Source organism: Neovison vison, chromosome 11 (assembly GCF_020171115.1).
Source record: "Neovison vison isolate M4711 chromosome 11, ASM_NN_V1, whole genome shotgun sequence".
In the NCBI taxonomy this organism is placed as follows: domain Eukaryota; kingdom Metazoa; phylum Chordata; class Mammalia; order Carnivora; family Mustelidae; genus Neogale; species Neogale vison.
Genome location: NC_058101.1, coordinates 207409856 through 207436018, shown reverse-complemented (window position 1 = coordinate 207436018; position 26163 = coordinate 207409856). Strand labels below are relative to the sequence as shown.

The window sequence follows — 26163 nt, the reverse complement described above, 5'->3', positions numbered from 1 at the left end:
AGGTGTGAGGAACTCGGGACGGTCCCTGCGAGGCCCTGGGAGGACCGGCTGTCCCCCAGCCTTGGAGGACCAGCGTCGCACCGTGAGGACAGAGGCGTGCAGGGGCGGAGCAGGGAGCTGGTGTCTCCGCTGGGCCAGGGCCTCACCGGAGTCACTCAGGACACGAGGGCTGATTCGTACTAGTGGTGTTCCCGGCGTGAGTCTGTCACAGGTGGGAAAAGCAGAAATTTTGGAGAGAGGGTCCAGTGTTGTTTCTGACAGATGACGCTCAAAAGCCTAATCGTCTGGAGCCGGTCACTTAGCAGGTAGTGTCCTCTTCTGCAGACACGGACAGGGACCCCAGCACAGGGGCGGGGAGGGGAGTAAAGCGGTTCCTGTGCTCCGGCGACTAGGATGGAGTCTGGCATCCCACAACCACCGAGGGCCCACGGAGGACAGGAGGGCGGGGGCGGCCGAATTTGCCTTCAGGAGCAGGGTGTCTCCCGGGAGCCCTCAGACATGGGGTCCCCGATGGGCGGTTCTCTAGATCCGGCTGGGGACCACAGTGGCTTGGCTGGGCCCGTGGCTTGTGGAGGGCATTCCCTGGTCCCTCGGGAGGAACCTCCCTGCTTATCCGCGGGGGCCCACCTGGCTCTTGGTCTCCGCAGAGCCTGGCTAATGCAGTGGGCCTGTGGCAGCCGCCCCAAGCAGGCCCCCGCCAGTGTCCTGGGGGTGTCACTGCCCAGCCCCCATCACCCCACTCATGCGCCCCGGAAGCACAGGGGAGAAGCACTGACCGCCTCCTTCCCTCCAGTGGGCGGCTTTGGGGAGCCCTTGGTTGGCTGCTCAGAGGGTCCCCCCTGCAGAGCCAAGTGCCGTCCTTCCTGGCGCCGGCCTCTGTCCTCCCCTGCGTTCCCCCGCACCCCTCTCAGTGTGGCATGGGATCCCGGGACCAGCGAACTGCACACAGCCCCATGGGCCCAGGCTGAGGTCAGGGGATGGATTATGGACGAGGAGGTGTGCACCGTGTCAGGAATCTCCGTGCCCACGAGTGAAGGAAAGCAGTGATGGGAGTGTCCTGCGTTGGGAAGGGGCAGGTGACCCCTTGGCGGCCCCTTGGGGCCTGCAGGCCTGGACGTGGGTGCGGACCCGGCATCACTAGGAGGGGAACTTCGCAGGCAGAGGGGAGGCGTGGGAAAGTGTGCAGAGGGCATCCCCGGTGCCCACTGATGGCTAGACCCGGAGGGCGCCCGCAGGTGGTTGGGACCAGGTTCTGCAGGGCCCATGTGGTTCCTGGGCACTAACACTTTGATGCTGACACCGAAGCCGTAGGAGGGTTTTGAGTCAAGGGGAGACACAGTGGGACCAGTTTTTAAAGAGCCGCTCTCTGCTGCCACTGCTGGATCACAAGCTAGAGGTCAGAGGCCGAGGTCAGGAATCCAGTGAGAGCAGCCGGTGCCCTGCCCGGCGACGGGGGGTCTGCACAGGCTTGCAAGATTCCTTCACAGGATGAAAATGAGTCCGCACGGGAAGAAACCCTGTCACAGGCCCAGGCTCCCCTTTATGGGATGGGGAGACTGTGGGAATCGCAAATCCAAGGTCAGGGGACGCCCCAGGAGCCCCAGGGAGAGCCAGCTGCCAAAGGACAAAGACAAAGAAGGCTGTGTTCCGAAGACCAGGGACATAAGGGATTTCCCCACACGACGGACAGATGGCCAGGTCCAATGCTGGTTGTGCCTCGCACTCAAGATGTGGAGGTCCCCAGGCCAAGACCCTGTCTGTGGGAGGGGCAGCTGATTCCAGCAGATTCAGAGCTGCTGGAAGGGGTGGTGGACACCAAGTACAAATGGCCCGTCTATGGGACAGTTGCTGACAGGGTGTGCAGGACCCACAAACGGCCGGCAGGGTTCTCCTGGGTGGAGTGACCCACACATCCGTGGACAGGGATGACCTGATAAAGAGAGAACAATAAAGCATTTGGTGAACAGTGGAGTCTGGAGGCTTCTGGGGTGGTGAGCAGGGAAGGGATCGGAAGCTGGCCCGGAAGAGTGGGGGCCTAGGGAGTCCTGCTCTGATTGCTTCCGTGGGGTCAAGATTGTCGCCGCCGAAGCAAGAGAAAGGACCAGCAGAACGCTGAAGGTCAGCACCAACGGCCACTGGGAGCCGGTGGGCTCGTCAGTGAGGGGACGTGGACTTTTGGGGAGCATGCAGGGGGGAATGAACTCAGACTGAGGTTTGGCCAGGGGAGGGAAGTGGAAGGAGACCGGACATTACACAGAAGGGCAAGGCTGTTCGGAGACCGGAGCTTCCCAGCAGAGCAGGAGAGTAAGAGTCCCTGGCAGTGGGCCACGGGGGTTCGGGTCGCTGGTCAAAGGATGAAGAGGCCAGGCTTTGGCATGTGGTCCAAAGGACACCGGGGGAGGGTGACACCCAGAGGGTGACGTGGTCTCTGGGATCAGACAGAGCTCTCACTGCTTGTTCTGGCTCCCATACCCGACGGGGCCTCAGGAAAACACAAAACTTTCCCTCAGAAGTTTGAAAGTGTATAAAACTATTGCATGGGTAAGAAGTCCTGACACTCCACAGTGACCAGGGAAGGGAGCCGAGACATCAGTGGACACAAGGCACAACCCCCCCAGAAAGAAGTGGGTTCAGAACCCAAGTCATGGGGGGTGGACGGCTGGGTCAGAGTATCTGAGCCTTAACCCTCCCTTTGGCCGCCGGGAGGTGACTGACCACATGCAGGGCACTTCCTCGTCTCCTGCTGCGTCCAGCTCTCTGGTCGTGGCAGATCTCCACGAGCCGCACAGAAAACAAAGCAAGCAGAATGAGGTCCATGGGGTCCTGAACTGTGTTCCGTTTGAGGAGTGCTGGGGAGGAAGGAACCTAGGTGGCCTCGGAAATCTTGCATGTAAATCATGACAATTAACTGCGTTAAATTCCCTTTGCAAGAGATGTAACATATACATAATTCAGTAAGTAGCACCAGTCGAGAGGCCAGAAACCCCGTGTTCTGCAGGACAATACTGAAGATGAGACGTGAAGCCAAGACTTAATTACGCAAGTCTTGGGCGGAGCCGTGTGTGTGTGTGTGTGTGTGTGTGTGTGTGTGAGAGAGAGAGAGAGAGAGAGAGAGAGAGAGGGGTGTCTTTGGGTCCAGTGTGCAGAGCACCAGTTATCCCTGTGAGGGGCAGGTTACCCAGAAAGACTGAAAAGTTCCTCAAGATTCCTAGAGTGCTTCACTGTCTTGAGGTGACTCTGATGTGAGAGGAGGGGCATTTGTCTCTTGCATGACCTGATTTTACTGAACTGGTCTTTCAGAATGCAATAATTGCATTTTTTTTTTTTAAAGGAAGACGCATAAGATGGCCTCGTCTAGCAAGTTCAGCCCGGATTTGTAAAGAAGAGCTTTCCGAGTAACGGCTGCGAGGGTGTCATCCTTCCGACCTTGCATGTGCTCTGGGGCAGACGCCCTGTGACATGCACCCCCTTAGCTCCCACAGGCTGCTCGGTGCCTGGATCTCGTCTGGTCACGCATCCCGGTGGGGTTTCCGCGAGCGCTGGCTACCTTCTCGCGATCGGTGCTCACTGCGGGGACTCTCCGTGCAGGTCCTGGTCCCCACACACCGCCCCCAGTCCCTTCCGGCCCCTTCCCGGGTGCCCTCCGGGGGCCCGGCCCTCTCCCGCCCCCGCCTTGAGCGAGGTGCGGCGCTTCCCGCGCGCAGCTTCCCCGCTGTCCCCGGACAGGTCCTCCGGAGCGTGGAACCTGCAGGGACGCACCAGGGCCACCCGGGGCTCACGGTTGGCCCGAGGGGTCGCTGTTGCTGGGGTTCGCACAAATTTATACTGACCCGTACAAAATCCACATTTTTTACTGTGACTAAAATCCACGTTGTCAGGTTTGTCCTGCGTGGGTTGGCTGTTGCGGCTGTAATGAAACTCCGCAGTCCTGTAGGTTGTTAATTAAAAGATTTTACTTATTGGTTTGACCGAGATCACACGTCGGCAGAGAGGGGGAAGCAGGCCCCCCGCGGAGCAGAGAGCCCGACGCGGGGCTCGATCCCGGGACCCCGAGATCACGACCTGAGCCGAAGGCAGAGGCTTCGCCCTGAGCCCCCCACCCGCGCCCCAGTCCTGTAGATCTTCTCGTCCGGTTTCTTCCAGAATCGCCACGGTTCGCACCGTGAGCCTCGGTCCGTCCAACCGTGTCGGCGCGGCTCCCGGAGGGGTGTCCGCGGCCCCCTTCCCCGTGCGCTCCGGGGACCCACCGCGCTCCAGTCCTGCGCCCCGTCCTCCGCCGGGACCTGCCTGGACGCCGCGGTCCCCGACGCCCGGTTACTGCGCTGCCCTCGGCCCGGGCTGTGCACGCGGGTCCGCGCCCGCCGCGTCCGGGGCTGGCGGGGATGAAGCGAACCCCGGCATCATTGCGGAAGATTGTCATTTAAGAGCCTCGAGGGGCGCCTGGGGGGCTCCGCGGGTTAAAGACTCTGCCTACGGTTGGGTCGTGATCTCGGGGTCCCGGGATCGAGCCCCGCGTCGGGCTCTCTGCTCCGCGGGGGGCCTGCTTCCCCCTCTCTGCCGACGTGTGATCTCGGTCAAACCAATAAGTAAAATCTTTTGAAAACACCCCATTTCAGCGTCCAGGTTGCGGCGGCCGACTCCGAGCGCGCAGGCAGCGGCCGACCCCCCCTGCCCGGCTTCCGGCTCCGACGCTCCGCGACTCAGCGCGCTGCGGGGGCGGCCCCGGGGCGCCGCGCTCCAAACCGAGGCCGGAAGTTCCGCCTCGCACGCAGAGACCAGGAGGGGGCGCCAGAGCACACGAGGGCTCACAGCTCCTGCGCGGCTGCCGGCGGCCGGCAGGCGGCGCGCGAACCCCCAGGGTCCGGCCCGAGAGAGACGCATGCGCCTTCGGAGGCGGCCGCTGCGCGGGCGGGGCGGGGAGCTACCTCGTCTCCGCCACGGCGGGGGGCGGGGGGCGCCTTGCTCCGGGGCGGGTCGTCGCGCTCCCCGGAGCCGCTTTACGGGACTCGTTCCTCCCCGCCCGGCGCTCAGGGGGCTGGACGTGGGTCTCCCCGTGCGGGCGGGTCGGGGCGTGGGCGGAAGGATCCTCGCGGGGACGGAGGAGGGCCTGTGCCGCGAGGGGCGGAGGGCGCGGGCGGGGGCGGGACCCGGCGGGGACGGGGGAGGGCGGGGGTGCGAGCGGGAGTCGGCGTCTCGGGCGGGGTCGGGACCGCGGTGTGGGCGGGGGGGCCCCGGCGGGAACGGGGAGGAGGGCTGCGGTGCGGCGGGGTGGGGGGCGGGACGCGCAGGGGAGGCGCGAGCGGGGTCGGGAGCGGGTGTGGGCGGAGGGCCGGAGGGTGCGGAGCGCGGCGGCGGGGGCGGCTCTGGCGGCGCCTGCGGGGGGTCCGGAATGTGACCTTCGCCCGGCGGGGGCGGGATTCCCGGGGCCGCGCGCGGAGCTTCCGCCGCCCGCACCGAGCCGTCCTTCCCGGGTTCCGGCCCGGCCCGCGTCCGCCCCGGACGGCCGCGACCGCCGGCTCGCGGGAAGCGGGTTCCGCCGGCGCGGGGGCTGGAAGCACGTGCAGGGGCGCGCTCGAGGCCCGCAAAGGCTTTCTCCGGGGCCGTCGGCGTCGCTGCGGGCGGGCGGGCAGGACAGACGCTCCGGAGGACGCTCCCGGGCTGCGTGTCGGTGCCTCCGCCGGGGCGGAACAGCCTGCGCTCGACGAGAGCCGGGCCCGGAGCCTGCGTCCTCGTCGGCACAGCACGTCCCTTCGGACCCGTCCCGGGCCTTTCCGCCCCCGGCCCGGGCAGCTCTCCGGCCACGCGTTCTGGCCCCGCGTTGCTGGAACTGATGTGGCTTCGGACGGCTGCGGTCCTGGGCCAGTGACGGCCGAGAACATTCTGGAGGCTCCTTTCACGCAAAATGTGTCTTTATTAAGGCGCAGGGACAGAACCCGTGGGCATAAAGCGCCTCTTCCCTCCCCCAGCCCCGGTGTCCGAGGACGGACCGATTGCTTGGGAGCTGGGGGAGGGAAGGACGGGGGAGGCAGTCCAAAGGGCTTTGATACGCTAACGAGGACCTAGGAAGTGCTGGGAGCCTGGTGGTGGTCGACCCGAGGATGGTTTTCTCCTCAGCGGGCCTGACGGCGGGACGGTGGAGCTTCGGGACGACTGTTCCACTCTGCGTGTTTCTCAGAGCGTGTCAGTGGGGTGCAGGTTCCAAGAACGTCTGACTTCATTCACAGCCCCTCTGCCCGTTTCCCACGTCGCTCTGCAGGGAAGGGCGGCGGGGCTGCCCGAAGTGGAGCTGTGGGTCTCTGGAAGTCAGGCTCGGGTCAGAACTGCGTCCTGGAAATCACCGACCCTTCCCTGAGCTTCCGGGGGGGGGGGGCGGGAGTGCCTGAGGAATGTCCCGCAGATGCCACCTCCGGGGGGTCAGCTGCTGCTTTGTCCTCAGCTTGCCGTCTTCATCAAAGCCACCTTCTGGGCACTGAAAACATCTCAAGAATTCCTTCCTCACCCTTTGCTCCTGGACCCCACATGTAAACACACCAATTACAGTAATGCAGGACATGAAACTCCACTATAATCTGGAACAGTCAAGTGATTTATAAGAAAAACACAGTCTTAATAGTAGCCAGACCTCCCAGAACCTACGGATTCCATTTCCGGAGCCGTAACACCACCTTCGCCTCCATAGGATAGAAAACCTTATATAATACATAATCGGCCTCCCCTCACAAGCTCAGTTCAGTTCTGCCCATGGTCCTGTCCCTCTGCTTTTTTTTTTTTCTTTAAAGATTTCATTTATTTATTTGACAGACACAGATCACAAGTAGGCAGAGAGGCAGGCAGAGAGAGAGGGAGAAGCAGGCTCCCCGCCGAGCAGAGAGCCCGACTCAGGGCTCGATCCCAGGACCCTGGGATCATGAGCTGAGCCGAAGGCAGGGGCTTTAACCCACTGAGCCACCCAGGCGCCCCTGTCCCTGTGCTTTAGTAAGACCACCTTTTCGCACCATAAAATGTCTCAAGAATTCTTTCTTGACCATTGTGCTCAGCGATCCTTCATTAATATATGCTAATTACACTTGGGAAAAATAACAGTTTGGGCGATAAAATGGAATTGTAGCTCCTAATTTTGACTACAGACGTGAAGCAGGAGTAAGTAACGTGACTAACCTGCATTGTTTGATGTGTAAAGCCCAGTTTTCATAGACAAAGGTGACATGGCACAAGTTTTTAAACTCTTCAGGAGTTCTCTGACCGCCAGCCGTGAGAACGTTGTATTGCACTGGAGAGTTCCTAAGCTGTGTAGACAAACATACGGCAACACCTACATCAGGTGGGCAGTGCTCAGTAACTCCCAGATGCTTTTGACATGCTAAGAAAGTAGCTTCTTTTCCTTAAGAAAATGAAAAAGTCAGCTATTCTTGGAATAATCATAAAAATCTTGAGCTCCTGGAAGTTCAGGAGTTATGTGGGACATGTTAAGGATATGCTGATGTCCCAGACAACCTGTGTGGATAAGACATGAAACACATTCAGATACTAGAAATGGTTCTCGGTGGATTTCCTTCTTGACGTACTTTTCTCTATAAACTTCTCTTTTAATCTTATAAATGTTTTCTCAAGGTGAAAAATACTTTGGCATTAAATTGTAATAAAGATCACAGTTGGGTACCTGGCTGGCTCAGTCAGTAAAGCATGCAATTTTTTTTCTTAGGTTTTTTTTTTTTTTTAAGATTTTATTTATTTATTTGACGGACAGAAAGCACAAGGAGGCAGAGAGGCAGAGAGAGAGGGTGAAGCAGGCTCCCCGCTGAACAGAGAGCCACATGCGGGGCTAGATCCCAGGACCCCAAGACCATGACCTGAGCCGAAGGCAGAGGCTCAACCCACTGAGCCACCAGGCGCCCCTTAGTTTTGTTTTTTTAAGTCATCTCTGTACCCAGTGTGGGCCTTGAACTCACAGCCCATAGACAAGGGTCATACACTCTACTGACTGAGCCAGCCAGGCGCCCAAGCATGAAACTGTATCTGAAGGCATGCGTTTGAGCCGCACATTGGGTGTAGAGAGGACTTATAATAAAATTAAAAAAAATAAATAAAGATCTGGGGCACCTGAGGGGCTCAGTCAGGTAAGCATCTGACTTTGGCTCGGGTCATGATTTCAGGGTCCTGGGATCCAGCCCCACATTTGGCTCCCTGCTTAGTGAGGAATCTGCCTCTCCCCCTCTCTCTGTTCCTACCCCCTGCTTGGGCTCTCACCCTCCCTGTCAAATAAGTAAATAAATATCTTTAAAAAAATAAAAGATCACATTCCAGATTCCTAATGTTTTTACAAGAATGTTCTACCTTAGTCAATGTAAAATGTATGTATATTTAATTCACTTATACCAATCCTGAGATTCAGAAAATAATAAACTCTAATAAATTGCATAAACATTCAAATTCTCATTTATTAAAACACGACAGATATTATTTCCACTTTATTGATAGTTTTAATCTACTCAAAGTAACTTGAATGTTTATATGCAAACCCTTTGCAAATAATGTTGATATTGAAATATATGAGTCCTTAAATATGTGAGCGCTTCTTCTTTTTTTTTTTTTTTTTAAGATTTTATTTGTTTGAGAAGGAGAAAGCACGAGAGGGGGAAGATCAGGATGCAGACTCCCTGCCAAGCAGAGAAGCCCTATGTGGGACTTGATCCCAAGACTCCAGGATCATGACCTGATCCTGAGGCAGCCCCTTAACCAACTGAGCCAGCTAGGAGCTCTATATGAGTCTTCTTGAACTACTTCTATATCTGTCTTTTATTCATTCAACCAAGCAAAAACAAACATTCACTGAAAATATCTTTTGTAGTAGTTGCTGCATTTGCTCCTGTGGATGTGGGATAAGACATTTATGGAAAAAAAAAACAGAAATGCAAAAAAACACATCTACCCTCCTTTCAAAGACTTCAAAGATTAGTGGGGACACATGAAAAATTATAATACCTGTGGTAATTCTACAATAATAATATATCTGCAATTCTATGGGAAATACAAGAGCAAGGGACAACTTTTTAACAATAACTGAGGGGTACCTGGGTTGCTCCGACGGTGAAGCGTCTGCCTTCGGCTCAGGTCATGATCTCAGAGTCCTGGGATCGAGCCTGAGTTGGGCCCCATGTTCAGTGTGGAGTGGGCATCTCCCTCTGCCTGCCTCTCCCCCAGCTTGTGCTCACTGTCTCTCTTTCTCTGCGTCAAACAAATAAAATCTTTTTTAAAAGAAGGGAGGGTGGCTCCGTGTGGCTCCGTGGGTTAAGCCGATGTGTTCAGCTCAGGTCACGATCCCAGGGCCTGGGATCGAGTCTCACATCAGGGTCCTTGCTCGGTGGGGAGCCTGCTTATCCCTCTCCCTCTGCCTGCCACTCTGCCTGCTTGTGCTCTCTGTCTGTCCAATAAATAAATAAAGTCTAAGAAATAAAAAAAATAAAAAGGGAGAGTATTTAATACGTGCATTATATCTCAATTTAACAAAATAAGAGAAACACCAAGTATTTTATCCAAGCAGCCTTGCCAAAGGCTCCTCAAATGACCTATAAAGACACTAGGCTGGGGGTCTGCGCCTGTACCCTCTGCTCCCTCTGGTAGGAGGACTCCTGAAATCCTGAGGTATGGTGCCCGGGTGCCGGCACCAGGAAGGACGCCTTTGGCTTGCCTGTGACTCTAGAAAAGTTAACCTGCTCCCTTGAGGGCCCGGCATCCTCTGCAGTTGAGCTGTGATACCCAGAGATTACGCTTAGCCAAGAAGAGCCACCAAAAATGTATCTAAGCCAACTGGGGGCTCAGAAAACATACTGACTTCATGGAAAGGCTGGAGGAAACTTTAGTGCCTGTCCAAGGGTCTTTAAAATGTTCTGGCTGTGCTCAGAGCCCAGGAACCATCAATGCCAAAAACTGAGACACAGAATGGAGGGGATCGTGAACCAGTCTGAGCTGGAAAGTCTGAGTTCCCTTGTTGTCTCAGGAAAGGCTGCCACTGGCCAGAAGGCCGGCCCCAGCCAACTGCTAATGTTCGAAGTCCTCTGGGAGATCCAGGAAAGGGGTCTGCTGGTCCTTGTCACCGGGTGCTGCGCCACATGCCAACACCCCTGAGCCTTGGGCTCCGTATGCAGATAAGACGTCGAGCCTGAGGGGAATGGATGGCAGAGGGCAGCCAGAGGGAAGGAAGACTAAGATGAAACAGAGAGGGAGACAAACTGTAAGAGACTCTAAACTGTAGGAAACAAAGTGAGGGCGGCTGGAGGGGAGGGGGTGGGGGTGGGGCAACTGGGGGACTGGCACGTGATGGAATGAGCACTGGGCGCTACCGCAACTGATGAGTCACTGACCTCTATGATACATGTCAACTAACTGAACTTAGATTGAAGGAGGAGGAGGAGGGTGGGGAAGGGCAGCCAGGTGCTGAGGGGTGACTGTGCTCCAGACTGAACCTCTGCGCTGGGTGCAGCTCGGGCGTCCAGTCTGCAGGTCTGGCTCCTGCCTCCACCTGCATTCAGCCGGCGGAACCCTGAAATCTGCTGGCTGTCATGAGAAGGCCCGTCTGGGAAAGCACCCTGGTTGGGTGCAGGATCTGGGACTAATGTGGGAGCCTCTACCCACCCTTCAGACCTCTCCTCTAGGGCTTGTGCCCTGCCAAGCTCACGCATGCCCTCCTTCGGGTTGGGCTTCTGCTCCATCCGGCTAGTCACTGTGGCCTATGGGACGGTGTTTTGTCTCAACCTAGGAGCCCGCATCCCATGAGCCCAGACATTAGTAACTTGTCATGTACTTAGAGGAGTTTGTTCACCGCCTCTCCTGTTTCCCTAGGGTTATGATTATCATCAGCAGGGGTATTGGCAGGGTGCAAGCTAAGGAAAGGCAGAATCTTTGCCCTAAGACACCTTTCTTCGAATAATCCGGAAGGATCTTGGCATGCTTACTCAGAGTTGGCTATATTCTGAATCGACAATTTCAATAAGCCAGATCATAGGATTTCCCTGGGGAATCAAATACAAAAATCATCAAGCTAGAGGGTTGCCTGGTTGGGTCAGTGCGTTAAACCTCTGACTCCTGATTTGGGCTCAGGTCATGGTCTCAGGGTCATGGGTTTAAGCCATGTGGCAGGCTCCATGTGGCAGAGCAAGGAGGTCAGAGGAGGCTGCCTATGACCCCTGCCTCCGCCCGCCCACACACACACGGGAGCACACCAAATACTCTGTCAAAAAAAAATCTAGTAATAAATGCACCTGGGACAGCCAACGTGAGGGGAAGCTGCGCAGATGCTGAAATGCACAGCTGAGGTGAACCAGGGCTGTGGGGGACACAGGAATTCTTAACCCACTGAAAACCAAATCCAGAAAACCGCTTGGCTCATGCCGCTAAAACTGCTGACGTTTTCCTTCTGAATTCAGCTCTGTTCTGAACACAGGACACATGATGTCAAAACGAACGCATCAGTAAAAGACTTGAAAAACACGTTGAGTGGGTTGGGTGCAGGATCTGAAATAATGTTGCTGAGGATGAAAGAGTTGGCTCTGGAGACAATGAGGCAAGTCAGGGGCCTAACAGCCGGCACTTGCTGAGTCTTGCCCTCTGCCAGTGAAGAGGTGTCTTACAGGGGGGCCTGGGTGGCTCAGTGGGTAAAAGTCTCTGCCTTCAGCTCAGGTCATGATCCCAGGGTCCTGGGGTCGAGCCCTGCATCGGGCTCGTGGGGCTCTCTGCGCTGTGGGGAGCCTGCTTCCCCCCTTTCTTTCTGCCTGCCTCTCTGCCTACTTGTGATCTCTGTCAAATAAGGAAATAAAATCTCAAAAAAAAAAAGGTGTCTTACATTTCTCAGTGTTGAAAAATAGCAAAAGAAACTCTTTTTTCTTTTAAGATTTTTATTTATTCATTTGAGAGAGAGCCAGAGACAGGTAGAGCACAAGCAGGGGGAGGGGCAGAGGGAGATGGAGAAGCAGGCTCCCCGTGGAGCAGGGGTCCCATGCGGGGCTGGATCCCAGGACCCCGAGATTATGACCTGAGCCCAAGGCAGATGCTTAACCCACTGAGCCATCCAGGCGCCCCAAGGCCCACTTCTGATGTATAAAAATTGTATATGAAATTCGATGTCCTTGTACACTGGAGGCGAACCACACGCATTTGTTTGTGTATGGTTGATGGTTGCTTTTGCACAATTATGGAAAAAATGAGTAACATGTCACAGAGACCGAAGACCTGCAAAGCACAAAACGTTTACTATCTCACCACTTACAGAAACGCTTTGGCTGTAGAAGAGATCTGAAGGTAAGCTCCAAGAAGGGAGAACTTTGCTTTTCAGGCCGATGTATTCTAACTCTACAAAGACACCGTGTTCACCCGAATTTGGTGGCTGACGTCCATTCAGTTTTGGGATGACCATTAGGTGGACTTAAGTATCAGGCTTCTGGTGTCCCAGTGTGATAGTTGGTGTTATTTGATCAATTGTAACTTACTAACTAGAAAGCAGGTCTCGGGACAGAAAATACAGATTTCTCCAGGGCAGACTGATGCCAGGTGAGTGGGACATACGTGGTGGTGGTAAGGGCATGGCAAACGCAGATGTGAAGTCTTTGCTGATGGATGAGGACCAGCCTGTGTCCGCCTGCTGGCTTTGCATCACTGAGGTTAGTGGCTCTGGGTGGCCATTTGCCAGCAGGTCTTGGGACCTCTGGGCCCAGGACAAGCAGACTGCGTGGTTTGGTGGTAAGGGCTGGTGGGGGTTCGTGGCATACAAGACTGCTGTACCACCCGGACATTTATCCAATGTGTAGAAAAGTCATATTTATACTATCCTGTAGCCTCCTAAGTATACAATAGCATTATGTCAAAAACCCCTAACGGGACTGCCTTTCACTAAAAACATCATTACTTAGGGGTGCCTGGGTGGCTCAGTGGGTAAAGCCTCTTCCCTGGGCTCAGTTCATGGTCTCAGGGTCCTGGGATCGAGCCCTGCATTGGGCTCTCTCCTCGGCAGGGAGCCTGCTTCCTCCTCTCTCTCTGCCTGACTCTCTCTGCCTACTTGTGATCTCTGTCTGTCAAATAAATGAATAAAACATTTAAACAAATAAAAATAAAAACGTCATCACTAATAAATGCTCCCCTCTGAGCTTTCAGCGAGTCCTAACCTCTTTGCTGGTGGAGGGTCTGGCCTCAGTGCTGATGGCTGCTGAAGGTGGGGCGGCATGGTGGTTTCTTAAAATAAGACAACAGGAGTGCCTGGGGGGCTCAGTGGGTGAAGCATCCAACTGGGTTTCAGCTCAGGTCGTAATCTCAGGGTCCTGAGATGGAGCCCCATGCTGCAAATCTATGCTCAGCTGGGAACCTGCTTCTCTCCTCATCCCTCCCCTGCTACCCACCCCCTTTCTCCTTAAAATCAATCACTTTTGTTTTTTTTAATATTTCTAAGTGCTTAATTTGTAGCTTTATTTTGTGGCATTACAAACTTGGCAAAATTTAAAGGCTGATGGAGACAAATTCACAGAATCTGTGGTCCAATGCTTAGCAGCCCAGCCCAGTTCCCAACAGAGAACTGTTTTAATTTTGCCACATTCACTCACATATCAGACTGTAAAACGTATTCACTTGCATGACCTGAGCTGAAGGCAGAGGTCTTAACCCACTGAGCCACCCAGGCACCCCTGAAGTTTGCCACATTGATTGACTCTTCCTTTTCATGATTTTCTCTGAATCTGTTTGATAAAACCTTGCCCACAGTAGAACTTCTTCCAAAAGTTCCTCTAGACCCTGGGTCTGCCTTATCAACTGAGTTTATGTGATGGTCTAAATCCTTTGTCATAATTTCAACAGTCTTCACAGCATCTTTGCCAGGAATGGAGTCCAGCTCAGGGAGTCACCTTTACTCATCCACAAGAAGCAGCCCCTCATCTGTTCGAGTTTGATCCTGAAAATGCAGCAGTTAGGAGCATCTGGGGGGCTCAGTCATGACTTCAGGGTCCTGGGGTCAAGCCCCGTATTGGGCTCCCTGCTCAGTGGGGAGCCCGCTTTTCCCTCTCCCTTTCATACTCTCTCCCTCTCAAATAAATTTATTTATTCATTTATTTATTTATTTATTTATTTTTAAAAGATTTTATTTATTTGTCAGAGAGAGGGAGAGAGAGCGAGCACAGGCAGAAGAATGGCAGGCAGAGGGGAGGGCGAAGCAGGCTCCCTGCCGAGCAAGGAGCCCGATGTGGGACTCGATCCCAGGACCCTGGGATCATGACCTGAGCTGAAGGCAGCTGCTTAACCACCTGAGCCACCCAGGCGTCCCGCAAATAAATAAATTTAAAAGAAGGAGAGAGAGAGAGAAAGAAAGAGAGAAAGAAAGAAAGAAAGAAAATGCAGCAATTCAGTCCCATGTTCAGGTTCCACTTCCAAAGACAAAATTTGAAATATTGCAGGAATTACCAGATGTGACACAGAGACACAAAGTGAGTAAATGCTGTTGGGAAAATACTGCCAACAGACTTGGTCCCTGTAGGGCTGCTACACACCTTCAATCTGTCTGGAACATGGCCTGTGACGTGTGAGAAAAAAAGCAAGTCTGGGCAGAACTGGGACTCTGACTCACGCGTTCCTTAAGTCCTCCTCTGGGCACTTGATCATTTACTCCGGAAGCCCGTGTTCTGTTCTGCTTACTGAGGGTTCTTCTGATGGTTTTTAATTATTGCCATCATCATAAAGAGCATCATCATCATTATTTTTTTTTAAAGATTTTATTTATTTATTTGTCAGAAAGAGAGAGAGAGAAAGCACACAAGCAAAGGCGGGCAGAGGCGAGGAGAGAGAGAGGCAGGCTCCCTGCTGAGCAAGGAGCCTGATACGGAACTTGATCCCAGGACCCTGGGAACATGACCCAAGCCCAAGGCAGGGCTCAACCCACTGAGCCCCCCAGGCGTCCCTTCATTATTATTACTGATGCTCATCAGCATTATCATAATTACTGCTGCAATTAGTGATCACTGCTGTGGTTATAAAATATTAAATAATATTTCCCCATCCAATCAGGGTCAGATTTACTGGATAGGATGACTCAGTATTCCCAAGATATGCAAACATATAGGCGCTCCCTCCCTCGATGGCATTTCCCCTGATGAGTACCTGGAAATTTTCAAGTCCCTTTCCAGATGCCCAGAACTACCATTTCTACAGGGGAGACTTAAGGACAGGATCTTGCCCTGCCTGAGCCCTGCAAAACATTCTAAGATACCCATGGTCCAGTGAGGGCTCATGGCTGCTTAAAGGTACTGGAAGGGCATCCTTAGACCACCAAAGTAATTTCAAATCTCCTAAGACCCCCACTGCCCAAACACCACTGGGGCAAGTAGACAAGTCTTGAGAGAAGTCCCCACCTGCTGGGGAAGCAGAATTCTCCTTCTTGCTTTTAAAATTTTATTTTTAAGATTTTATTTAGGGGCGCCTGGGTGGCTCAGTGGATTAAAGCCTCTGCCTTTGGCTCAGGTCATGATTCCAGGGTCCTGGGATGGAACCCCGCATCAGGCTCTCTGCTCGGCAGGGAGTCTGCTTCCCCCTGCTTTTCTGCCTACTTGTGATCGCTATCAAAGAAATAAATAAAATCTTTAAAAAAAAGTCCTTTCTTTAAAAAAAAAAAGTAAAGGTTTTAGGGGTGCCTGGGTGGCTCAGTGGATTAAAGCGTCTGCCTTTGGCTCAGGTCATAATCTCTGGGATCAAGCCCCGCATCGGGCCTATCTGCTCAGCAGGGAGTCTGCGTCCTCCTCTCTCTCTGCCTGCCTCTCTGCCTGCTTGTGATCTCTGTCAAATAAATACATAAAATCTTTTTAAAAAATAAAGATTTTATTTATTTGTCAGAGAGAGAGAGGGAAAGTGAGAGAGTGAGAGAGCATGATCAGGGGGATCGGGATCAGCAGAGGGAGAAGCAGTCTCTTTGCTGAGCAGGGAGCCTGATACAGGACTTGATCCCAGGACCCTGAGACCATGACCTGAGCTGTCCAGATGTCCCCAGAATTTTCTAAGTACATCCCAGAACCTGGGAGTCAGTGAGGCCACCCCAAGGCATCCCCTAATAGCTGGGGAATACTGAGGAGGATGCCCAGGGACTGCTCTCATTGTCCCTCAACTGCTATAGACAAAGAGCACAAATCCAGACATGAGGGTAGCAAGCAGAAAGGGCAGCAAGGCAGTCAGCCCTCAGACAGGGCTGAGGCCTAATGTTTGCTGCAAGGCAGGGCTTTGGACAGAGGAAAAAAGGGATCCTAAGTCCAGGTTCCCTGGAAAACATATACACAAACACATTTATAGGAACCAGAATAGGAACTGCTTCTGAATGACAGATTGTTTTCCAGATGAATATTCATGTCCTGTCATATTTTGCTAATTTCTATTTTCAGCATTCTAGAACAGTAAGCACATGTAAATAGTAATCTAATATTGCTCCAAGGAATGAGTTGGATTATGCCAGAAATACATGATCATGTGTTCTAGATATCTTTCTTGATATAAACAGGACTTACACTAGACATAAAAGGTGTCTCAAGTAAACAAAATCCATGTAAGTAGTCTTTTACATTAAATTTTAAAAAATATTTTATTTATTTATTTGACAGAGAGCGAGCGAGCGAGTGCGCACAAGCTGGGAGAGAGGCAGGCAGAGGGAGAAACAGGCTCCTTGCCAAGCAGGGAGCCTTAGGTGGGACTGATACAGGACCCTGAGACCGTGACCCGAACCAAAGGAAGACGCCTCATGGACTGAGCCCGTAGGCGCCCCTGCATTAAACTTGATAGTTTCCATGCCTCACTTGATGTAGTTGACAAAAACCATGAACCCTATGAAAGTGAGTTCCTGCTGCCCCCAAACACGTTTCTAATGCATGATGGTAAATAATATTTACATATTATGAACCTAAGAAGTTTGCCCTGCGGGTCTTTCATAGTGCGCACTTCATAGACATTGTTTCTTTTCTTTCTTTCTTTTTTTTAAAAGATTTTATTTATTTGACAGAGATCACAAGTAGGTGGAGAGGCAGGCAGAGAGAGAAACAGGCTCCCCGTTGAGCCGGATGTGGGGCTCGATCCCAGGACCCTGAGATCAGGGACTGAGCTGAAGGCAGAGGCTTTAACCCACTGAGCCACCCAGGAGCCCTTAGATGTCATTTCTTGAAGGCCTATCAACTTCGTATTTTATTTCCACTCTAAAAACCGAAACAAGGTCATCGCAATTGTACTACGTGGAAAACACGTGCAGAGGAAGAATGGACCGTGGACGGCGCGTACTGCAGTTAGCCTCTTAGAACGAAGTGCGGTAACGGTTCACTCCCTTCCACCCTTGCTGTGTCCCTCCAAGCCCATTGGATCCTCTATTTTAGCTTCTTTTTCTAGCGGGAAACGGGAAAAGTGAGAACAACACGCAGGGCGTCCGGCCCACGGAGACACAGGCCAATGCCTCAGTCCAGCCGGGCACCGCCTTCGGCCCCGCGGACCAGCCGCGGACCAGGCCGGCTCTGCCCCGAGTCTCTTCACGAGTTCTCTGCGGGCAGGAGACCCACGACCACCAGCGTCCGCCCGGGAAGGCCGGAGTGGGCGTCCATGTGTCCGCGGTGCCGAATCCGCTGCAGAACCTCCTCCGTCAGCTCCGGAGCCGGGGGGACGCCGCTGCCCAAGGCGGAGCCTGCCGTGGACGCGCGGGAGGCTGGTGTCGGCCTGGGGGCCGCGGACGTGCCGCGCGCCCCGAGACCCCGGGGAGACCGCGGGGAGACCGCGGGGAGACCGCCTCGTCCTCAGCAGAGCCCGGGAACGAGCTGCACGGGGCCCCCGAGGACCGGAGCAAGAGCGGCTGGACAGCCCGGCCCATCCCTCAACACGAGCGACGAGGACAAAGAAACGCGAAGCCACGCGCAGTCGGCCGGAGCCAGCGAGTCCCGCGCCGCCGCACCCGCCTGGCCCGAACGCGAAGCCCAGCTCCCGCGCGGGGCACACAACACGGCGCACCGTCCCGGGCGAGCACCCGTGCTTCCCGCACGGAGCGCGGCCGGGAAAGCGCCGAGGCCTCCCGCCGGCCCGCACAGCCCGCCGAAAGGGGAAAGGGATGCGGGGACTGGGAGCCGCACGACTCCCGCGTCCTCCCCGCGGCCGCCCCGCCTCCCTCCCCGCCGGGCCGCCGCGGCTCGCCCAGGGCCCTCGCCGGGCCGCGGCGGCAGCGCGTAGCACCTCCCACTTCTCCTCCTCGTCGGCCTCGCTCGCGGCCCCCCGGCTCTCCCGCTGGGCCGCTCGCCTCGTCTCCCCGCCCACTCGGCGCGCGGAGATGGAGCGCGGACGCCGGCCGCCCGGCCGCTGAGTCTGCGGCGGGATCGCGCGGGCAGGTACGGCCGGGGACCGGGTCTGGGGCCCCGCAGCACGCGGCGTCCGCGGGCGGGGTCGTGCCCCCGCCGGCGGAGGCTTCGGACGGGCGGCCCCCGAGAGCCTCACGCAGGACCCGGCCGCGGGAGGACGGCCGTGGGGAGGCGGGTGTCGGGCGAGGACCGGACCGGGGTGGGCCGAGTCCCGGGGGCCGGGGGTGGGGGGTGCGGGGCGGCCCGGGAGCCAGCGGGCTGCGGGGTGGGGGGGGCGTGCAGAGCCGGGACCCGCGTCCCGAGGGAGGGCGCGGCGCGGGGCGGGGCCGCCGGGAAGGCCGGGCGTGCAGGCCTCCGAGCCACTCCGGCCGCACAGACGCTGGCTCGGCCCCAGCGCCGGAGCGCCCGGCCTCGGGGCGTCTAAGGGCGCCGCGGAGCTGCGGGCGGGGCGGGCAGGCACGGGGCCCGCGGCGTCCGAGAGGACCGGGCGGGGACGCGGCGGCGGAGCGCGGCTTTGAACCACTAACGCCAACGCCCACCCACCACCGCAGGGGATCCTTGGCGCCAAGAAAAGTTCTGGCGCCAGGAAATTACGACTTGGGGCGGAGCCTTCTGCGGGCGGGGCTGCTGGGGGCGGGTCCGATGGCGGGATCGGGCTAGAGAGTGGCGCGGCCAGCGTGGGGCGGGGCCAGTGCGTGGGCGCGGCCAACGTGGGGCGGGGCTTGGGGAGGGCGATGTCGGAGCAGACGCGGGACACAGCGGCGGGGCGGGGCCGGGGCCGGGATACGGCCGGCGTGGGGCGGGGCCTGGGGAGGGTAATCGGAAAGCGGGGACGGAACGTCAGCTGAGGGGCGTGGCCGGCGCCGGGGTGCGGTCGGCGTGGGGAGGAGCCTGGAGACGGCGAGCGCGGAGTCGGGACGGAACGTCAGCGGAGGGGCGGGGCTAGAGGAGGGCGACCGCAGAGCGAAGTCGGGACGTCGGCGGAGGGGCGGGGCCTCGGCCGGCGTGGGGCGGGGCCCCGGGAAGGCGAGCGCAGAGCCGGGCTGGGACGTCGGCGGAGGGGCGGGGTCGGGGGCAGCGTGGGGCGGGGCCTGGGGAGAGCGAGCGCGCAGCCGGGCCGCGACGTCGGCGGAGGAGCGGGGCCGCGGCCGGCGTGGGGCGGGGCCGGGACGCCGGCGCGTGGCGAGCCGGGACGCCGGCGTGGGGCGGGGCCGGGGCGCGGCCGGCGTGGGGCGGGGCCGGGGCCGGGTGCGTCGGGAGGTAGGAAGAGGCGGCCGCAGACTTTCCGGTCGGCCCCACGGTCGGTGGCGCGCGCCGGCCGGCTGGCCGCTCGGGTCGGTTGGCGGCTGCTCGGTGTCCGCGGGAGCCGGCCGCCGCTCCCCTGCGCCCGGCAGCTGTTGGGGGCGCTTCCAGGTGAGACCGGGAGGCGCGCGGCCTCGTGCCCCGCGTGCGCAGACGCGCCCCGGTTGGGGTGACAGGTGTGAGCGCGGCCCCCGTTGTCTGGGCCGGCGGGGCGCGGCGGCCCGGCGGGGGCGGCCGCGGGGCGGCGGGGGTCGGCGCGCGGCGCGGCTCTCGGAGGGTTTTGTGTGGGGAAGCGGGGTGCTGCGGTCGCGTCTGCTTCCGTTCGGGGCCGCGTAGGAAACGCGTGGCGTTGGCGTCCCGCGCGTGAGGACGGACTTCCTCGGCCCCGAGCACGGCGGGCGCGGGGCTCATTGTTCCCCATTGTTCCCGCGGAGGGGGCCGCCGGCCGTTCCCCGCGGGGCGCCTCGCGGGCGTGGGGCGGAATCGCCGTCCGGGGCAGAGCCGGCGGGGAACAAAGGAGAGGCCGGGGATTTCGGGAGGCGAGGGCGAAGTTGGGAAGGTCGCTGTGAACGAAAAGTCCATTGGAGGAAACCGGGAGTTTGAAGTGTGGTGGCTCCTCATTGGCTGCGGCGCGGCCGGGGTGCGGGCGCCGCCTCCCCGCCGCCGAGTTGTGGGGTCGCGTCCACGTGCAAGGTCAGGCCCCGGGGCGCCGGCTCCTCCGCCGGGTCCGCGCTCGCCGCGCGGCTGCCCCTCACGAGCCTCCATTGTAGGGAGGTGCCCCGGGAGCGGGAGCCGCAGTCGGCAGGCGGGATTCGGGCTTCAGGAGTTGCTGCGCGGCCTTGGTACAGTGCAGCGTGGGATGCAAGTCCGTGTCCGCTTTCGTGGCTTCCGTGGAAACACCGGGGCCTGCGCGGTGGGAGTCGGACGCCGGATCGCGTCTGTTCACGCGGCACGGCCTCGCAGAGATCGGCTATGAGCGAGGACGCCCTTCTGGCGTTCACACAAAAATCTTTTTTATTAAGATTTTGTGTTTTACTTGACACAGTCAGCGAGAGAGAACACACGTAGAGGGAGTGGGAGAGGGAGAAGCAGGCTTCCCGCTGAGCGGGACCCCAGGATCACGACCAGGCGCCCCGTGGCTTTCTCAAAACTTTTACGTTGATTTAATACTACTATTTGAGGGCGCCTGGGGGGCTCAGTGGGTGAAGCCTCTGCTTTTGGCTCGGGTCGTGATCCCAGGGTCGGGGGATCGAGCCCCGCGTCGGGCTCTCTGCTCAGCAGGGAGCCTGCTTCCTCTCCTCTCTCTGCCTGCCTCTCTGCCCACTTGTGATCTCTGTCCGTCAAATAAATAAGTAAAATCTTTTTTTAAAAAATGGTAATATTTGAGCTCAAATCAATCGAGAATTTGGAAGATATTTTTCTGTTAGGCAATAGAACAGTAGCCACTCTGGAGTCCTTAGAAACAAGGGGGACCCAGTGCTCCTCCAAGTCTCCAAATCTCCATTCCCCTGGGCTCAGCTTACCCTTCTCAGACCTGCTGGGAGGTGGACTCTGACTCAGGAGCCAGGACTTTATGCCATGGGTGATCAAGTAGTCTTGGCATCTGGACTCTCCCTTCCCTTTTCCTTCATCCCCTCTCTGCTTGGGTAGGCATCAAGGGATAGAACTCTGTGTAACCCATCCAGCCTCAGGGCCACCTTCTGCATCACATCCTCTGCATTTAGGTTTGTATGTATTATGTGCCTGGGAGTCCTCTTGAGTCCGTATGGGTGGCATAACTCCCTGTACAAACAGGCCGTAAGGTGGGTGTCTGAGCAAACCAGACTGCACGGCGTCTCTGAGTCTGTTTCCTTGCATCCCTTCCGCAGGAGAAGAGGCAACCCTGCAGAAGCAGTGCCTGTTGTAAGGGAGATTATTCTTATACCGCGTCTCATGGAGGTTGTGAATTTCTTCACATAATCATGGGAATTTTGCCTTTGTATGGGCTTTTTTGTGGGTTTCTTCGGGGGAGAACATAGGGATTTGGTACTCTCTTACTGTTTTCTGAAATGATCACTGCGTACATCACATCTGATAAATACCGATTTTCCTGGACTGCTAACTTGAAGAACAGAAAGAACCAGCAGTAGGAAGTGAACTATCTCAGACCCAATTCAAATATCTTTAATCTTGATGCTTTAAAATTAGCATCTCCCTTCTTGACTCTCTGCCTCTCCGATATAACTGATGTAAGGAACTCTGTGTCAGCAAGTGTATCTTAACTCTTCAGTCCATTTTCCTTTTACAGAGAAGCTTCCATGTGGTCTCTTGTTTGCCAGAAAAATGTACAAATGAATTTTAGTATTTGTTTGCTAGACATGAACACTGAACAAAACAGAAATGAAATGTAATATTAAAACTTCAGTTGTTGGGGCATCTGGGTGGCTTAGTGGGTTAAAGCCTCCGGCTCAGGTAATGATCCCAGGGTCCTGGTATAGAGCCTCTCGTTGGGTTCTCTGCTCAGTGGGGAGCCTGCTTCCTCCTCTCTTCTCTGCCTGCCTCTCTGCCTACTGTGATCTCTCTCTTTGTGTCAAACAAATAAATAAAATATAAAACAACAACAACCCTCAGTTGTTAAGTGTCGCTAGAGGGATGTAAGTCTGACTCACTGTTCTAGTGCACATACCTCTTGCTAGTTCATGGTCCTGTCAGGCTTGCCTCACCTCAGGACATTTGCACGTGCTCTTTATCTGTACTGGTCTCCCCAGTCCTCTTCATGAGTGACTGCCAGCAGCACTTGTCAGTTTCCATTTTCATTGCTTTTCCAGCACTACACCGTTTCTTCCCTAACAACAAATACTTTTTCAACTTATAATTGTGCCTACAGTTTTTTTTTAATTTATTATTTTAAAGGTTTTATTTATTGGAGACAGAGAATGAGAGAGCACAGGTGGGGGGTAGGGTCAGAGGCAGAGGGAGAAGCAGACTCTCCACTGAGTAGGGAGCCTGATGGCACTGGGGCCTGGCAGGTGGGGGGGCTCCATTCCAGGACCCTGAGATCTTAAGGCAGACACTTACTGCCTGAGCCACCCAGGCAGTCTGAGCCTATAATTTAAAGGGGGTGGGGGAACTCTACTCTTTCTGGATTTTTTTTTTTTTTTCCTATAGAGATCCTTGTAAACTTTTTACCCCCTATAATTTATCAAAGTTCTGGGTCTTGGGCCCATGTCTATGTCCCCATTTCCCCTGCCGTTTTGCAGAGTGGATGCTGTGTTAGGCATGAAAACCACGTTACTCCTTGTCTGTCTCCATCAGAGCTCTTGGGTGACTAGGTGCATTGTCCATGAGCAGTCGTATTTTGAAAGGAATCTTTTTTCTGAGCAGTAGTTCCTTGATGGTGGTTTACCATATTCAGTGAACCGTGTTGTAGACAGACGTACCGTCATCCAGGCCGTGTCATTCCATGTGTAGGGCCCAGGCAGAGTAGATTGAGCGCGATGCTGAAGGGCCCAGGATTTTCAGAATGGGACGTGCGTGCTGGGTTCCACTTAGAGTTACCGGGCATTGACTTGTCTCTGGCGTCGTCTCCTGACAGAAGACTGTTTGGTCTACACTGGCAGTCCGTTGTTGAGTGCAGCTGCCTTCCTGAGTTCTCTGAGCTGGATCTCCTGGGTGACTTGCTGCAGCGTCTCTGTGGGCACCTGTGGCCTCACCTGGTCCTTCATGTCTCCTGCTTCCCTGAATCCCACCAGCCAAGCTCCACAGGCTGCAGACTTTCCCTCTGCAGCTTCCCCGCCTGCCTCAGCCTTTGCAGAACTGAGAATTCGGGCCTTGCTCTGGATCAGGCTTTGGCTTAAGGGAATGTGTTCCGTCCAGACCACTCAGGCTTTCTCCGTATCAGTTTCATTTCACTTTCTTATTCTTGTGTTCACTGGACTAGTGCCTTTAATTGCCTTCAAAAACAACTTCTTTGTATTCACAACACGGCTAACTGTTGGGCACAGGAGCCCTTTCCCACTATATTTAATCATTTCTAGCTTTTGATGTGGTGAGAGATGCGGGACTCCTCACTTGAATACTTAAGAGTTAAGAGCCAGTGTAGAGTTATTGATCAGCCTAAGATCAATATTGTTGTGTCTCGTAGAATAGAGGCCCAAGGAGAGGGAGAGAGATGGGGACACAGCTAAGTGGAGCAGTCAGAACATGCACAACAGTAATTTTTTTTTTTTTTTTAAGCTGAAGGCAGACGCTTCATTGACGGAGTCCCCCAGGCTCCCCACAGCATTAAGTTAGTCATCTGATACAGGCACAGCTCATGGCACCCCAAAACACGTATCATCAAGATCACATCACATCACACGGTATCATCAAGATCACAATAACAAGTACACTAGTGACAATATTTGAAACATTGTGAGGATTACCAAGTGACACAGAGATAACAAAGTGAGCAAGTGCTGTTGGGAAGATGGTGCCAGTCAACGTTGCGTCACCACGCACCTTTGTAAAAAACTACCTGCAAGGTGCACCAAGCGAGGTGCCTGTAGTTGAGACCTGGGTGGGGGGAGACGTTGTATCCTTCTGGGCCCGGGGAGTGGCCCTCAGCCCCCGCTCCTGGTCATCTCCATGCAGGCAAATGAAGGCTTTGTACAGACTCTGCTCTTCCCTTAGCCCCTGGGAAGAGAGAAAGACCATCCAGCACCCATTTCAAGTAAGGTTTTGTTGAAATCCTAGTGACTGTAATACTTGACATGCTTCAAAATATTATAGGTTCCAAGAATAATTTATACTTTCAGTGTTAATTTTCCCATAAATAGGATGTGTTTCAAATATTTTTTAATAAAATGAAAAAGTTGGTAAGCCTTAGGACCTACCTTAATATATAAAAGAATAAATTACTTCTGAAGAAAATTATCAGGCAGTATATTTTCGTTTTAGGCACAGGCATTTGATTCCAGAAAAAATGATTTGTCTTGTTTTCTTTGTGAATTTATATCAAATATAAAAGCGAATCAATACTAACTCTCAAAAATGAGTGTTCTTTTTATAGCAAGCATTTAAGGTAATGAAGTGCTTAGTCTCCAGGGTTCTCTCCTGTGCCGCGGTCTTGGCTGCCAAGTCACACTGCAGTGTTCTTGCGGCAGTGATGACCTCTCCCGCAGAGAGGCGTGTGCGGGAGGGAACTTGGAACGAGGCTTGTGCCAGACAGTAGTTCTTTTTTTTTTTTTTTTTTTTTTTTTTTTTTTTTTTACAAATTTTGAAGGGCCTTTATTTTCACACTGAAAATATTAGACTTTTTTTTTTTTTCCCCAATTTATTTATTTTCAGAAAAACAGTATTCATTATTTTTTCACCACACCCAGTGCTCCATGCAAGCTGTGCCCTCTATAATACCCACCACCTGGTACCCCAACCTCCCACCCCCCTGCCACTTCAAACCCCTCAGACTGTTTTTCAGAGTCCATAGTCTCTCATGGTTCACCTCCCCTTCCAATTTACCCAAATTCCCTACTCCTCTCTAACGCCCCTTGTCCTCCATGCTATTGGTTATGCTCCACAAATGAGTGAAACCATATGATAATTGACTCTCTCTGCTTGACTGATTTCACTCAGCATAATCTCTTCCAGTCCCGTCCATGTTGCTACAAAAGTTGGATATTCGTCCTTTCTGATGGAGGCATAATACTCCATAGTGTATATGGACCACATCTTCCTTATCCACTCATCCGTTGAAGGGCATCTTGGTTCTTTCCATAGTTTGGCGACTGTGGCCATTGCTGCTATAAACATTGGGGTACAGATGGCCCTTCTTTTCACGACATCTGTATCTTTGGGGTAAATACCCAGGAGTGCAATTGCAGGGTCGTAGGGAAGCTCTATTTTTAATTTCTTGAGGAATCGCCACACTGTTCTCCAAAGAGGCTGCACCAACTTGCATTCCCACCAACAGTGTAAGAGGGTTCCCCTTTCTCCACATCCTCTCCAACACATGTTGTTTCCTGTTTTGTTAATTTTGGCCATTCTAACTGGTGTAAGGTGATATCTCAATGTGGTTTTAATTTGAATCTCCCTGAGGGCTAATGATGATGAGCATTTTTTCATGTGTCTGATAGCCATTTGTATTTCTTGATTGGAGAAGTGTCTGTTCATATCTTCTGCCCATTTTTTGATGTGTTTGTCTGTTTCGTGTGGGTTGAGTTTGAGGAGTTCATTATAGATCCTGGATATCAACCTTTTGCCAGACAGTAGTTCTACTAGAGAATAAGAAGGACGGATTGTCAAGACTGTGTGATGTTTAAAGGCTAATTTAGGAAAGATAATTTAAAGAAATTAAAAACAAAAAGCTGTGTACATAATCCTAAAGGATGTTATTATATCCTTTAGGAAAACGCTTGTGTAAAATACTGATATTTTAGTTAATTTCTTTGAGCAGGGGCGCCTGGGTAGCTCAGTTGGTTAACCATCTGCCTTCGGCTCAGGTCATGATCCTAGGGTCCTGGGATCGAGTCCCATGTTGGGTTCCCTGCTCATTGGGGAACCTGCTTCT

General features: G+C 54.6%; 2 protein-coding genes across 2 annotated transcripts in view; one reads left to right on the top strand and one right to left on the bottom strand.

Annotated features, from left to right (window-relative positions):
* Positions 1 to 3564: 3564 nt before the first annotated feature.
* LOC122890416 (collagen alpha-1(I) chain-like) lies at positions 3565 to 20402 on the bottom strand. Its single transcript, XM_044226020.1, has 6 exons — positions 19312 to 20402; positions 17943 to 19141; positions 17527 to 17674; positions 4810 to 5854; positions 4162 to 4373; positions 3565 to 3745 (listed from the first exon to the last, which is right to left on the bottom strand). Exons 1-6 carry the CDS (start codon positions 20400 to 20402, stop codon positions 3565 to 3567), a joined length of 3876 nt encoding a protein of 1291 aa, XP_044081955.1.
* LOC122890044 (zinc finger protein 431-like) overlaps positions 19644 to 26163 on the top strand; it is a 21228-nt gene continuing 14708 nt past the window's right edge. The window contains exon 1 of the mRNA XM_044225729.1: positions 19644 to 19748. The gene's annotated coding sequence lies outside the window, so the exon portion shown is untranslated. The remainder of the gene's footprint in view (positions 19749 to 26163) is intronic.

Bases quoted from the DNA above. Each gene is read 5' to 3' on its own strand.
- LOC122890416 (XM_044226020.1), bottom strand. From the start codon at position 20,402: ATGGAGGCTCGTGAGGGGCAGCCGCGCGGCGAGCGCGGACCCGGCGGA. The intron at 4,374-4,809 runs GTGAGCCCTCGT...CATCCCCGCCAG, and splicing joins CCGGCAGCCGCGCAGGAGCT to CCCCGGACGCGGCGGGCGCG. The intron at 3,746-4,161 runs GTGCGAACCGTG...GCGTCCCTGCAG, and splicing joins TGGACGGACCGAGGCTCACG to GTTCCACGCTCCGGAGGACC.